Source organism: Tasmannia lanceolata, unplaced genomic scaffold (genome assembly GCF_043159265.1).
Source record: "Tasmannia lanceolata isolate RefF3 unplaced genomic scaffold, GAP_Taslan_0.1 ptg000007l, whole genome shotgun sequence".
In the NCBI taxonomy this organism is placed as follows: domain Eukaryota; kingdom Viridiplantae; phylum Streptophyta; class Magnoliopsida; order Canellales; family Winteraceae; genus Tasmannia; species Tasmannia lanceolata.
The window spans coordinates 13,818,340-13,833,245 of NW_027518684.1; the positions used below are offsets into that span (position 1 = coordinate 13,818,340).

The following is a 14,906-nucleotide window of genomic DNA, read 5'->3' on the forward strand; positions in this document are numbered from 1 at the left end:
CTAGTTAGAGGAAGTAAATACAAAAGACTGATCGGTCATATGATCAAACACACTTACTTTGATGACCCAAGGAGTGAGTTTGTGCGAGGCGAGGAAAGAAACAATACATATATGAGCCAAGGTAGCAGGTGAAGAAGATGGAAAGACATACAAAGGTTGGGCAGATTTAACAAGTTTATCAAAATATCACGTGAGAGCACCGCTGAGTCATGTGGGAGCTACGTGCGGACTCCCACTAGAAGCAGTTTGAGAAGTATCATCCCAAGCAGATTTGCCGAATTTGTCCGTACTGTGATTAGATCAACCATAATGCATATACTTGTGGGCACCATGACCTCAACCACGATCAAAACCTTCCCATGGATCACAACCTCGACCACGACCAGAACAACCATGGCCATGACCACGATCACTGTGACCAACAGTAGTAGCCAAATCAGATCCATGACAACATTCAAAGAGGAAGATTATTTGCAAGAGAGTCCTATATGTTGGAGTCAAGCGTATAGATTACTCAAAGAGAGTAGTTCTTCACATACCAAGATATTTCCACATACAGAATTTTAGTTTGGGCCAAGACCAAACTGAAATTCAGCCACCATAAACTCTTTAGGGGCCTTTTGGATTCGCGGATTTTAGGATCTTGGATTTCATCAAAATCTTGGATGGGAGACGAGAGAAGGAGACCGTCCGTCGTTTTCTGATTTCTCGCCCTTCTTTCCGTCGAGCAAGAGAGTAGCAGATCGTTGTGTTTCCAGGTTTTAGAAATCTCAGGATGGGGGAGAGATTTCTAAAATCTGGATTTCTTACTTAAAATCCATGAGCTAAAGAGAATTGAAACTAAGAATGCAGAGCACTGCCATGGCTTTCAAACTAAAACCTGGATTCTAAAATCCAGGTATCCAAACAGCCCCTTAAGGTTCCAGGTCATTGGTCAACGATTGATATATGGAGGTCTTCCCAGGTGCCTTGCAACCTGCTGTTGTATTCACTGAGACTCGTCTCCTTGCTAAAACAAGATGATGTTTTTAAGCATGTCATAGGTCATGGAGGTATTGGCTTCAAAAGAGTATCTCTCTCGAATAGAGCCCCAATTGTCCTTATCTATATTAAGGAATGACATTTGCGCCCACTTACGTTCCATAGAGTGCCACAGCCATGTCATAATTTGATAGTTTTTCTCGAAGCCAATCAATATAAGTCTAATTTGGGTGTGCTGGCTTCTGTTAAAAACTTCATTGTACCACTTTATCATTAAAAAAAAACAAACAAAAAAAAACTTCATTTTACCATGTGCAGCCAAGGCAACTTGACAGATTGGGCCCACAATATGTAATTTGGCCCATTAGTTCGACAGTAGTTAGTTGAAAAGATGACAGATCTATGATTAGGGGTTTTGTTTCTGCCATAATAGAAAGTCGCAAAAAGGTAAATCGTACCAAACACTACTCTCGTAGACTGAATCACAAGAAACTCCGTAGTGGAGTTAACACAGCACACTAGGTAATCCACGGGCAGCCCAACAAATCAGTTCTTTGTTAGGTACCTGGAAGTTGAAGAGAAAGAGAAGAGAAGTGGTTCGTTTGGGATAACCAGTCCCTTGTACAAGAGCACGAAAATAGCAGCTAAAATCTTCTATTATTTTATAAAAGTTCAAGGATATATAAGAGTACAGAGACCACAATAGCCAGGACTCTGCAAGCACATCATAAAAGATAAATATGATAACAATAAATAAGCAACAGACCTAATATTCAGGACTCCTAATCAAAACTACCTACATGGACTTTATTCGGAATTCCAAACGTGACTATCGAACGACTGAAAATCTACAAATTAACACTCCTTCCCCCTTGAAAACAGCCTTGTCCTCAAGGCGGATGCTCTTCTTCGTGAGTTTCTTCTTCTTCTTCCTTGTCACGGTCAAGAACTTCTATCAACTGAAATTGGGGAAACTTGCACTTCTGACCGGGAACAAAGTGTTCATCACAATTGTAGCACAACCTGTCAGAACGTCTCTCCTTCATCTCACCTATTGTAAGCCTTCGAGGAACCTTCAGATCTGAAGTTGGGATATTCAAATTGAGCTCAACCATTGTAGCCTTGCCATGCTGGATTTTCTTTTCCATCATGCGTGCCAAGCCGATAGCCTCATTCAATGTCTTTGGACGGAAGACCTGAACTTCACCCGCCAACTCATCTTTGAGGCTCCGACAAAAGTTCCAACCAAGGCCTTCTCAACCATGTTATACAGCCTCTCTAATTGTTTATGATATTCCCGTACTGAAGCTGTTTGGCGAAGCTTGCTGAGTGCTGAATCAAAGTCTTCCAACTCCGTAGGCCAACTCTAACACACATCGCTAGCTTAAACTCATTCCACTCCATGTTCTTATGAGTCTTCTCATACCATTGGGACTATTGGAGGGCTTTTCCTTCCATGTGGAATGAAGTAGGGGGATCTTCAATTCTTCACTAGTTTGGTGGAACTGAAAAAACTGCTCCGCGCGATAAGCCCATCCCACCGGTTCTTTTGATCCATCGTATTTAGGGAAATCCAACTGAGTGAAACTCGTTTGGACAGACCCATCCGAAGAACCAGATGTGGAACCTCCATTGCCATCCGGACATGAATGTACAAAAGCCCCCTTTCTGCCCAAAGTTTCATCTTCCACAGCTTTCTTACTATGGCTTTCCATCACCTTAGAAACCATTTCAACCAAGTCCCTCACTGATGCTTCTAATTTTTCTACTCTTTCTTCCATCTTCGAATTGGCCCGAGTCCTTTTTGTCATACCAAGATCGAACTTCGCTCTGATACCAAATGATAGGTACCTGTAGGGGTGTAAACGAGCCGAGCCGAGCTTGGCCAGGCTCGGCTCGGCTCGGGCTCGAACCAGGCTCAGGCTCGGTCAGGCTCGGCTAGGCTCGCGAGCCTTACCGAGCTCGGTATATATTAAGGCAATGATATATTCACACCCCTCATCTTCCCCGGACAGCCCTATCTAGTGTAATTTGACTACTCTTTTTACACCACGGGGGGTGGTCCAAGTAACAAATGGGGTTCCCAAAAAAAGTGACATATTTTGCCTCCCCCCCATTCACTCCCTGGACAACCCTTTTAGTGTATATATTAATATATAATATATATAGTTAAATATATTAAATCCTTAACGAGCCTTAACGAGCCGAGCCGAGCCTGGCCAGCCGAGCTCGAGCCAAAATTGACACCCTTAGGTACCTGGAAGTAGAAAAGAAAGAGAAGAGAAGTGGTTCGTTTGGGAGAACCAGTCCCTCGTACAAGAGCAGGAAAATAGCAGCTAAAATCTTCTTTTATTTCATAGAAGTTCAAGGATATATAAGAGTACAAAGACCACAATAGCCAGGACTCTGCCAGCACAGCATAAAAGATAAATATGATAACAATAAATAAGCAACAGACCTAATATTCAGACTTCTAATCAAAACTACTTGCATGGACGTTATTCGGAATCTATGTCACAAATATCTCCGATATTTTCAATTTATAGCGTTTTTATCGCGACATTTTGATAAAACGCTATGATTTGGCCGACACTTTGAATTTATTGCCGAAACACATGTCGTGTCGTGTCCGACACGACACCCGTGTCCACACTTGTCGACACTCCTTTAGACACTTTTAAGTGTATTGCTAGAAATTTCAATAACTTTATATGTATGTGTACGAGTGTGCCACTATTTCTAGATTTTTAAGGGATTCCATGTCAGATACCACGTATCCACATCGAAACTCGGCACACGAAACTGTGTCCACAAATCATGATTATATGTACTTTCTATTTTAGCGGTGACCCCGTTTCTAAATTTTGGGAGTTTGCCATATCCGACACTTCATGTCCGTGTTGACACGCGACACTCGTGTCCGTGTCCACAAATCATAGATAAAACGACAAAATCCCGAAATAATCCCTAGATTTTAAAAATATGGCGATATTTTCATTTTTATCATAAAATATCACGATAATATCCCGATATTTTTACGATATTTTATATTTTATATTTTTGCTTAAAATTTATATATTTATATATTTCTTAAATAATTTTATTATTATCGTTTTTTTCTCGAGATAAACCCGAAAAAAATAATTTTTTTTAATATATCCCGAGACTTTCCCTTGCCGAGAAAATCCCGAGAATGATGTTTGTGACATAGTTTGGAATTCCTAAACGTAGCTATCGAACGACTAAAAATCAGGAACTTAACATTCTCAAAGGGCAAATGTTTCTTAGCAGTACATGCACAACAAAGCAGTAGTCCGCATAAGACCAATAGGGCCCACAAGAGGATCGGTTTAAGTGCATGGCACAACAATCCAATGAGATGAGGGCAACTTGTAGAAGACTGCAACAGTCCCAACAGTCCGCAAGCTGTTCGGATTCAGTCCACAATATCTAGGGTTTCGAATGGGATGTAGATCAAGGGTTTCAAACGGGGTTTTGAATGGGTTAGGATGTAGATCTAGGGATTGGATCTAGGTCTTGGTTTGCAATCCCTAGTAAGGATGAAGCGTAACAAGATCTAATGGTAAAGTCCTCAAGAGAAGATGAAAGGAACCCTCAATCAGATCTAGTGGTGAAGACTAAAAGAAAAGAGTATTCATAATCAGATCTAATGGTAAAACCAAAAGAAAAGATAAAGGATATCACACTATCATATCTACTGAATTAATCCAAAAGAAAAGGTACAGGGGATCAAAGAGACCACAAAATCAGTTCTAATGGAATAAATCCAAGAGAAAAGATACAAGTGAAATTTCGCCGAAATTCCAAAATTCTGCCAAAATTCCGAAATTTCAACGGAAATTTTGTTTTTCACCCTTATTTACAAGATTTCCATCGAAAATTTAAAAATTACCATCGAAATTTGAGGATTTCCACTGAAATCACCGAAATTTTATACATCTTGGTGGAAATTTTTAAAATAAAAAAACTGTTTTTTATCAACGTTTTTCATGATTTTGGCTGAAATTTCAGCTTTCGGACCACCAAAACCGACATTTAAATCTTAAGCCCACTCTTATAGATGTAGGGAAGAAGAAAGAGTGAGAAGAGAAGGGAGAAAGGGAGGAAGAAGATGAGAAGAGGAGAAGAAAGGAGAGAAGAATTCATGAAAGTCGTTCTTCTCACCCCCATTATTCCAATATGTACTATGTAGATGTGTCTGCTTAAAAGATTAGAAGAATACGTGGAGGGCCATCCACTGATTGGCCTTGTTAAGTTACACTTAAAAGAAAACTTAAGGTTCATATGCTGGGCCCTATCTTCATCAATACTGAAAGGGAGAACATACAGTATCATTGGAGTTTGATTCTTCTACTGATGAGATGGACCGTGTTGTATTTGTGTTGTCTGATGAGTCTATCTTTTCATGCATTGCATTTTTTTACAACTGAACAATGGAACTTGGATCTTTGTACGGAACCACATTTTTCTTCCTTCAGCACAATCGAAGTAATGCATGCGTTGAAATGTATTGTTTTATTTTTTATTCTTTTAGGGGTATTTTAGCAATATGCCCCTTCAATGTTTTGTATATGTGCCACCCACTTTAGTGATTGATTGTTTTGTTTCTAGATATTGCTTACATATATTTGTTGCTTTTGCCTACCACTCCTGTCAATCTAACGGAGGAACTGGAATATTTGTCTGACGGATGAGAATAATATATGTTTCTTTCACGTTATTCCTATTGCCCTAACTATGCATATATTGCATTTTACTTTGCAGAGTAGCTTTTATGGGAGTTTAGATCTGTTACATGACTACAAGTTGTCTTTTGCAGTTCAAGTCATGCTAAAATTTCACCTTGAACTGTGTAACCAGGAGGCAACAGTTGGAGAAGTGGGGAATTTCATCTTGAAAGGTCAAGCGGAGAAGTTGTGGCAGAAAGCCAAAGGTAGTTGTTGATGCAGCCAATTGCAAAATTGCAGATATAATTGAGAATAAACAAAAGACAATAGATAAGGGAAGAAGATGGTTAAATCCCAACCAGAAGTAAAATCCAGCTTGACTCCTCAAAGTTTCTGAAATAAGTGGGGTTTGGTGAACCACTTAAGGCAACTCAATAAAATTATTAAAATATTTAGAACTTATGAATAATATTTCTACCACTCAACATTAAAGAGGGCCCCAGTAAATATCACTTTAAACATGACCCACAGCTATTAAACAACACCCCCCCCCCCCCCCCCCACACACACACATCTCCCTCTCTCCTCCTGGCCTTCTTTTCCCTAATAGGGAAAGAAAAAAGGTTGAACATATAAACCCTCCCAAATTCATGTTGTATGGACCTGTCCAAGCCCCATCTTTTTTTTTTGAAAGATGACTATCATTAAATAAAAAGAGATTACAGACCAGGGGACAAGATGTCCCCAAAGAAGCCCAAAAGGCAACTAAGCATACATCAGAGACAAGGTGACAACCACAAATAAGATTAGCCAAAAAGGGGCCAACCTAACCCCTTAATTCCTCATTAGAAGGAATGGTGATCGAAATGGAATCCAATAAAACGTCACCCTTGGCCAAATGGTCTGCCACTTCGTTTGCCACTTTGTTTGCTGATCGAAATGGAATCCAATAGAACGGCACCCTTAGCCCCATTTAAAACACCCTACAAAAAATTCCCGTTGGAACTCATCACTCCTTCAAGGTCGCCCTAGAAGAAAAACGAAAGTCTGCCTTTAGCTTACTTGTTCACTTATGCAATTTCGTTCTAAAGCATTGTTGTCTATGTACTCAAGCCTAACCTGCCCTTAGGTTGTTTCTTGCTACCTTGCGTACTATCTATGCTCTCGAGGCTGGCCAACAATATAGATTGCGCAGCGGAAACCATTACTGCGCCGACTTATTGCTAGCAACGCAACCTGTAGCAACATAGTATTGGGTATCAACCCGTTCCCCCATTCGTCCCTTTCCAAGGATTGGTTATCCATTCTGATGTTTAACTTCATATAGGAACCTTCTCCCTTACAGGAAAGGGTGGAATCCGCCCCCCTTTTTAAGGAAGCGGACTTGGATCCATGCCAGTGATCCATAGCCTTTACGGGGATTTCTTTAACCAAGGCGATTAATGCTGGCAATCCCTAAAAGAGGAGATATAACTTCTAGACCCTCTGCAGGGCTTGTTATTCTTCCTCCTCGATTTTCAAGCATCCTTAGGGATGGAATTTTCATCAATTCATCGTGGCTTGGATAATTGACCCCTAGTCTTTTTGACAGCTCCATTGTGTGATCAACGAGCTGTCCTTCAGGGGATTTCTCTTTCTACTTGACTGGGTACTTTGATGTGTTTCTTGTGTAATAATAGTAGTACAAGTCATCAATATGTTTCATCTGATTCTTAGGAAGTTGATTCATCCATTCTTCTTGAAGTCTTCCTTCTTCATATCGCCTCTAACTTCATCATGCCCCATACATTCATAATGATCAGTTACATTATATTGAATTGATATTCACGTAATTTGGAAATTCCATAGAATATGCGTTTGGCATAGCCTTATTGATAATACGATACGGCCCATTTTTTTAATTTCTGATAAATTCCTTGATGGAAATTACCCTTGCACAAGAATATCATCACTAGATTCCCTTCGACAACTTTGTTCGTCGATGTGAGTTGGGGTGCTTCAATGCTGGCTTCTGTCTCCCTTTGTTCATCTACGTGCAAACACTTTTCATGATCAGCATAAGCTTTCACAACTTCACTAGTTTGCGCTTTGACAGGCAATAACACCAAATCTAGGACTTGATTTGGTGAATGATGCTAAACAATCTTGAATGATCTTCCTATGATATGAATGATCAAACTACTGTAAGAAAACTCAACCTGAGCCCCGACAATGTACGTCATCCCATGTTGAAATACAAGCACCCACCAAATGTCATAGAAGGTTGCTAGAGTGCTGCAAGCTATGAGGCAGCTTCTCTTATACAGTTCATTAAAAATGACTGTATAAGGTTGCTCAGAACCTGATACCTTCTTCAAATGTTAACTTCTGCCTAAGAATCTCCCTCCAAACTGTGAGAGTGTTATGTCTAAAGTTATCGTCTGAGGACCATTGCCCAGGTTTAACCCCGTCTTTACTTGATATGACCTTGGCCCAAAGAGATTTTCCTTCTTCACCACAACCGTTATCAAAGCAACGCTTTGTTAACTTCCTCAGCTCTCCTTATCCCCCAAGCACTCCACCCCCCCCCTAAACCCAAAAAATAAAATAAAATCACATAGGCCTACACACATCCTCCCAATTGACCAAATGGATTTTCTTCTTCTCACTTTCCTCCCAACAAGAACCTTCTTTGAATTTGTTCCATCATATATTTTATGCTTTATGAACTAAAAGTTTTACAACTATACACTTTTCTATGCTTTCATATAATTCCACTGATGTGGCAGCATGTTGCGTTTCCAGAGTCCCTATGTCTAGCACCTCATGTTCATGTCCGACACGCATCTCAGTCTCTAGTTACATCTATCATATAAAGCATATGCATATTCAAGAAATGCTATATATTGCATTATTACAGCAAAACCTAGAGATTGTCCCTAATATGAAATTGATGAATTTCATGTTTCACAGAGGGCTTTACACGTGTAACTTTTTCTTAAATGTTTTAATTCTGTCCCTTGTAACATTTTAATTTTGAAGGTCTCAAAAATCTTCTCTTCCCTTCAACTATACGGAGGAAGGAATACAACAATGGCGTGAACAACGCAAGAAGCACTACCCGACAAAGACAACTGTAGCGAAGGTTTGATTGGTGTGCACTTCCTAACTTATGTTTGCTCCTTGGAAAATAGGCTACATTTTGATAAATGCCATTACCTTTTGTAGAAGTTGACTGAAAGGCGTCGAAATAATGAACTCATTGATGCAGATGCCAAGATGCGCCGCAAGGTACATCATTGTTTTCTCTATTTGAAGGCTATATCTATCATTTCCTCTCAGATTGTTTTGACACTCCGAGTGCATGGAAATTAATATCCACTTAAATGCAAATCTGTCATACACATTAAAATTTTCCTACAGCAACTGAAGGAAATCCTAGCCAAACAGGCGGAGTTAGGCGTTGAAGTTGCTAAGTTGCCACCGAACTATCTATTGGATAAGGAAGACAAAACTTATGAAAGAGAAGATCAAAGCCGTGTTGGGAATAAGATGGGCAGATTCCAAAACAAGTTTAATAAAAGATTTAAGCATTGCAAGCGTTCCAAAAGGCAAAGGTTAGATTATGAGCCATTGCAAGTACCCAACTCAAACATTAGGAAGCCAACCCTTTTGGAGAAGCTACTGAGTAGGGATATAAAGCGGGATAAGAGCCATCTATTGCAAGTTTTCAGGTTCATGGTGTTGAACTCTTTCTTCAAGGACTGGCCTGAGAAGCCTTTAGAGTTTCCAGTGATTACAGTGAAAGATGGAGGCTGCAAGGATGAGATTGTCAATGAGAGATCTCCTTTAAAAGAGGGAAATGATACTGTTTCCAAGGTGGTTGAAAATGTCATGGTTCAGGAAATTGAAATTGAAAACCATGATCACAGTATAGTTGATGAAGAGAACAATGATGATGAAGATGAAAGTGGAGAAGAGATGGTTTGTGAGGATGTTGGTGTAAAGGGTTTTCGAAGAGAGCAAATTGAGAAATCAGAGGGAGAGGAGGGAGAATTCACAGATTAGTGCTCTCTCTGGTGTGTTTGGGTAAAGGGTTTTCCAAGAGGGCAAACTGAGAAATCAGGGGGAGAGTAGGGAGAAATCACAGCCTAGAGGTTTTCTCTTATGTATGCAAGTATTCATATATGTATACATGCAATATATATATGGGTCTAATTTATAGCGGCATTTCTTTTATAGATTTGCATCAATTTCTTTTGTTAGTCCAGGAGTGTTTCGTTTGACCTGAGGCCTAACATCTCTATAGGAGTGTAAATGGGCTGGGCCTTGATGGACCTTCTGTCAGACTTTAACTTTGCTTACTTGGGCCCATTTAATGGTAAATTTTGGGCCAGATATTTGCTGTTACTTTTATCCTATGAGTATATTATTATATGATTATGAAAATAGGAAGAATCTTTTGGGATGATGGTTCCCATTAATGGAACAAGCAGCCCAAAAACATGGCATATTATATTTCATGAAATTTGAGTAGTAGTGAACCCGTAGCTGCTTTCTTTTGTTTTGTTTTATAAAAACTAAAACTTCACCAGAAATCAGAATTCTCGGGGAGAATGGCACTATGAAAGTTCAATGACCAGTGGATATGATTCTAGCTTTTACTGAATAATCCAGAATCCTCCCTCTTATTTATCCAATTCTTCTTAAACCTAAGAATGTCTGTTACTGTAGAGGTTGCTAACAGCTAGTGGACACCTTCTCCAAGTCGCACTTCCTTGATTAGTAATCTCATTGATACAACAAAATTTAGGGAGTGATATATTCACCCCTTTTTCTTATGCGGACATCTGTCTCTAGTGAAGTTATTGTAGGGAATCTAACCCACCTCTAAAAGCTAGCCGTTAGAGCGAGGGTGCTCATTCCCTTATAACCTATCCCCATCCATTTCACTTATCCAATGTGGGACTATTTGCTTTTGTGTGGAACCCCAGCAATCTTTCCCTCCATGTGGAAGCAACGTGGACAATCTCGCCCCTCCACGTGGCGGCAATATTGCTCGGAGGATATTGTTGAGGTTTTACTCTAGGGGAAAAGGATTTTATTGGTAAATTTTACCGATGGAGGTAACATTGTACTATTTTGGTTTTAAAGAGTAGATTTTGTGTTGCCTTGTCTGTGGAGCAGTCCATTATGGTGAACCACGTATATTTGTGTCTTCTTGTGGTTGCGTGTGATTTCCCTTTATGGTTGTGGTTTGTAGGTGGAATTTTCTCTATCTTGTAGTGCAAGATCCTGGGTATTTCCGTATATTCGCCGCTCTTTTTACACTAAAGGCGTGACTCAGGTACATATATCCACTCCTTTTACTTCCCCAGGCCATCGTCCTTTTGTTTATGAATACTTTTTTACCATAAAATGGGTGGCTTGGGAAGAAAAGGGGTTAAATATATCATTCCCCTATAGTAAACATAATATTATTTAAACCGGGGTGCACAATTGATGTAACAGAAAATGGTAATCGTACAAAGAGCAGCTAGAACAACCCGTGAGGGTTTGAAAAACCCAAGTATGGCGACGAAAATATAAGTTGAAGGACTTGTCTCACATCAACAATGGTCTAGATTATCAAAGGGTCTCCGGCAATGTTAAATATGGGGATGGTTACTGCTGAAATTTCTTGGACAAACAGCTAGCCAGTATTCACATTCAGGAGATTTTATGTGGTGTGAGCCCCTAGTAGTCCCTTATTTTTCAAAAAGTATTGTACGGACCACACTATAGGATGATCCAAACCGTCCGTGTGATGGGCCATAACTTATATAGGTCGTGCTCCAAGAAATCATTTACATAGGATGATCTTAGCCCTCTGATCTATAGAAGTTTCCATAAAATAAAGTTCCTCTGTAGATCGTAGGGTTGCGATCATCCTATAGAAATGATTTTTTGGGCACAACCAATTTACATTGTAGCCCATCACATGGACGGTTTGGATCATCCTATAATACGTAGGACTGCAACTCGAGCCGGGTTTTACCCGACCCGAAAATAGCCTGGGTTGGGCTCAGGTTTCATGGGTTTCGGGTCGAGCCGGGTTGATCATTCAAAAGCCCGCATGAATCTCCGGTCGAGCCGGGTTTGAAGGGGCCCGACCCGACCCAACCCGAGTGACATAAGTTATAATATGTACATTTTTTTCTATTGTTAGTTAAAAGTTATAAGTGAAAACCCACGCACCCACTGTTACTGTACGTGAGTGTAATTTATGCTTCTATGGGTTGAGTTGATTCAAGTGTTTGATTCAGCATTGTTTGATTGTAATTACAACATTGTTTGATTGCATCATTGTTTGATTCAAGTGTAATGTGAGTGTAATTACATCATTGTATGATTCAAGTGTAATGTGAGTGTAATTTCTGCTTCTATGAGTTGAGTTGCCTTGCCAAACAAGAATTTTCCTTAAAAAATTGCGTCAACGTGAAAAAACCTGACCCGACCCGAACCGATCCTGAGATTTATCATGGGTAGGGCCGGGTTTGGGAATCGTGGGTTTTCCGAAAAAAAACCCGACCCGACCCAACCAGAGATATTTCTCGGGTAGGGTTGGGTTCTCCAAACCCCGACCCGCCCGACCCGAGTTGCAGCCCTAATAATACGGTCCGTACAGTACTTTAAAAAAAATACGTGACCATAAGGTCCTACACCGTAGAAAAACTCCACATTCAGAATGTTCAGTGAGCTCAACAAAAAAAATAAATAAAAAATTCTCGCGAAGCTTACTAGCAAATAGAAGTCTTACTGTCTTAGAGTTAAATCCGTCCCATCAAATTTCTAAAATTCCAAGTATAAATTGCGAGGGAAAGCGAAAAGCGCTAACTCATTAGAGACTGAGACAGAGTGAGAAAATGAAAAGCATTCCTCTTCTCCTCATTGGATGTGGTGGCGTGGGTCGACAGCTCCTTCAGCATATCGTTAGCTGCCGATCCCTCCATGCCAAACAGGTACTATAAAATCAGAGTCATATTCGAAAAGTTTTCATTGCCTTACGGTTCTTTGTACAATTTCGGATTTTTTGCTTCTAAAAGGGGAAAAGGTTTATTAATTAGGGTTTTGTAACTTTTTGATTCTATTAGGTTTATTCCTTCATCACGATATTTAGATTTTGATGCTTTACGTGGAAATCTTTCTCTGGCTCGTGCACTGGGAATTTAAAATTAGAGTCTCTATTCAAAAAGCTTTCATTGCTTTACGGTTCTTTGGATTATTTCGGATTTTTCGCTTCTAAATAAGGAAAAAGTAAGCCACATTGTTTCATGGCTTGATGAGAAGCTTATTTAGGGAATTAGGGTTTTGTAGCTTTTTTATTCTCTTAGGTTTATTCCGTCATCATGATATTTAGATTTTGATGCTTTATGTGGAAATCCTTCTCTGGTTCGTGCACTGGGAATTTAAAATTAGAGTCTCTATTCAAAAAGCTTTAATTGCTTTATGGTTCTTTGGACTACTTCGGATTTTTCGCTTCTAAATAAGGAAAAAGTAAGCCACATTATTTAGGGAATTAGGGTTTTGTGACTTTTTGATTCTCTTAGGTTTATTCCGTCATCACGATATTTAGATTTTGATGCTATATGTGGAAATCTGTTGGTTAGGTTTGTTTTTTTTCTTTTCTTAATGGAGTTGGTAGAAGATGCGCATGCAGTGCATTTTAATTTCAGAAAAGATGGAGAAGGAATGCCATATTTTCTGTCTCTTTCTCTAAATATTTTGAGAAATATATTATTTGTTTCCTGTTTCACTGTTGTTCTTCTTAGCAATATTTGTTTGCATACCAAACTGAGAAGAAAAGAACAACAGAAAATGGAAATGCAAATAGAAATCGTATTAGATAATGTCTTTGATATATGATGAAATTAATTTTTGGGGCTTGTTGCGAGAATTTGGAAATGTTAGACGCATTTTAGATAGAACTGATAAATACTATAGTGTTGAACCAACCAGTTTAGTTGAAAGTTTTGGAAGTACTTGGTTGCTTTTTATAACAGTATGCATCTAAATGTATTTATATATGCGTGTGTTAAAATTGAGTAGAATTCTATTGATTGATAGTGTTACATATTCATGGAGCAGGGATTGCTTTTACGAATCGTGGGAGTATGTGATAGCCAATCATTACTTGTTGCTACCAATGTTTTTACCATGGAGTTAAATGATGAATTCTTGATGGAAATTTGCCAGAAAAAGTCATCCGGTTCTTCTCTGACAACGTTGAGTGATTTTGGTAACTCCTTATATTCCTTATTACAGTGACGAGTTTATTAGAGTTATGCTTTTTTACTTTTTTCAATGAAAGATTTTTATTGTTATTTGAACTCTTTGTTTATGCAATTTTATTTCTAACAAAATTGTGATGAGAAAGTCAGTTTTGGAATTATTTCTTCACTATTGGCGTTTATTATTCTTTTCTGATTGAATCTTGGGTCCTAGTTATCTTCACAACTTTATTGTACTTATGTTTTTCTTTTTCTTTTATCCTTTTTCCCACTTCTGGTTAGGCGAATGCCAAACATTCAAGAACGCGGAAGCAATACAAAAAGTTATTGATATTGCTGCCCTTCTAGGAAGATCAACTGGTTCGTAGCATATCCAAACTCAGGTGTCACTTTTATCTTCAATATGCAAATGTTTAAACTATTTTTGGATAGATATTTTTTTTTATCCCCAGAATAATTGTAATCATTGGTCATATTTATCTTCATTGCCTATTTATTTGTCACTTACTAAAAATCATTGATTCCCTCCTTTACCATTATTTAACTGTTTTTTTGTACAGGTTTGTCACTTGTCGATTGCTCTGCCAGTTCTGAGACTATTAAAGTGCTAAATCGGGTTGTTGATTTGGGTTGTTGCATAGTTTTGGCAAATAAAAAGCCACTGACATCCGGAATTGTAATCTCTTCTCCTATGTTTTCCTAATCTATGGGAAACATCAAATAAAACAATTGCCATTTCTCCATGCTCAGAAACTTTTTCTATCACTATTGGCTCTTTACTTCTTTTCCATGTCTGCTGCATTTTCTTAACAACAATTTGGCTCATTATTTATCCAAAATGCTTCTGTTGTCCTCACAGGAAGATTATGAAAATTTAGTCTCACACTTACGTCGCATTCGATATGAATCAACTGTAAGTTTGATTATTCCTTCGCTAGTTTTGTCATCTTCTGTTTACGCAAATGTAAGAAAAATGTGAAATGCATTG

The 14,906-nt window shown here is 38.9% G+C and overlaps 1 protein-coding gene across 6 annotated transcripts in view; it reads left to right on the forward strand.

Moving 5' to 3' along the window:
• LOC143882000 (Glyceraldehyde-3-phosphate dehydrogenase-like family protein) overlaps positions 1-14,906 on the forward strand; it is a 37,076-nt gene that overhangs the window by 7,084 nt on the left and 15,086 nt on the right. For 2 of the 6 annotated variants that reach the window (XR_013252067.1, XM_077385368.1), the window contains exons 6-12: positions 5,863-5,935; positions 8,691-8,793; positions 8,877-8,939; positions 13,776-13,926; positions 14,201-14,278; positions 14,479-14,594; positions 14,778-14,831. Coding sequence is in view for 5 of the 6 variants with exons in the window: in XM_077385368.1 (XP_077241483.1) it covers positions 5,863-5,935; positions 8,691-8,793; positions 8,877-8,939; positions 13,776-13,926; positions 14,201-14,278; positions 14,479-14,594; positions 14,778-14,831 (638 nt within the window). In the remaining variant the exon portion in view is untranslated. Of the gene's footprint in view, positions 1-5,862; positions 5,936-8,690; positions 8,794-8,876; positions 8,940-9,071; positions 10,065-12,469; positions 12,650-13,775; positions 13,927-14,200; positions 14,279-14,478; positions 14,595-14,777; positions 14,832-14,906 lie in introns of those variants that run through there. The other 4 variants (XM_077385369.1, XM_077385372.1, XM_077385371.1 and 1 more) reach the window with 4 other exon arrangements.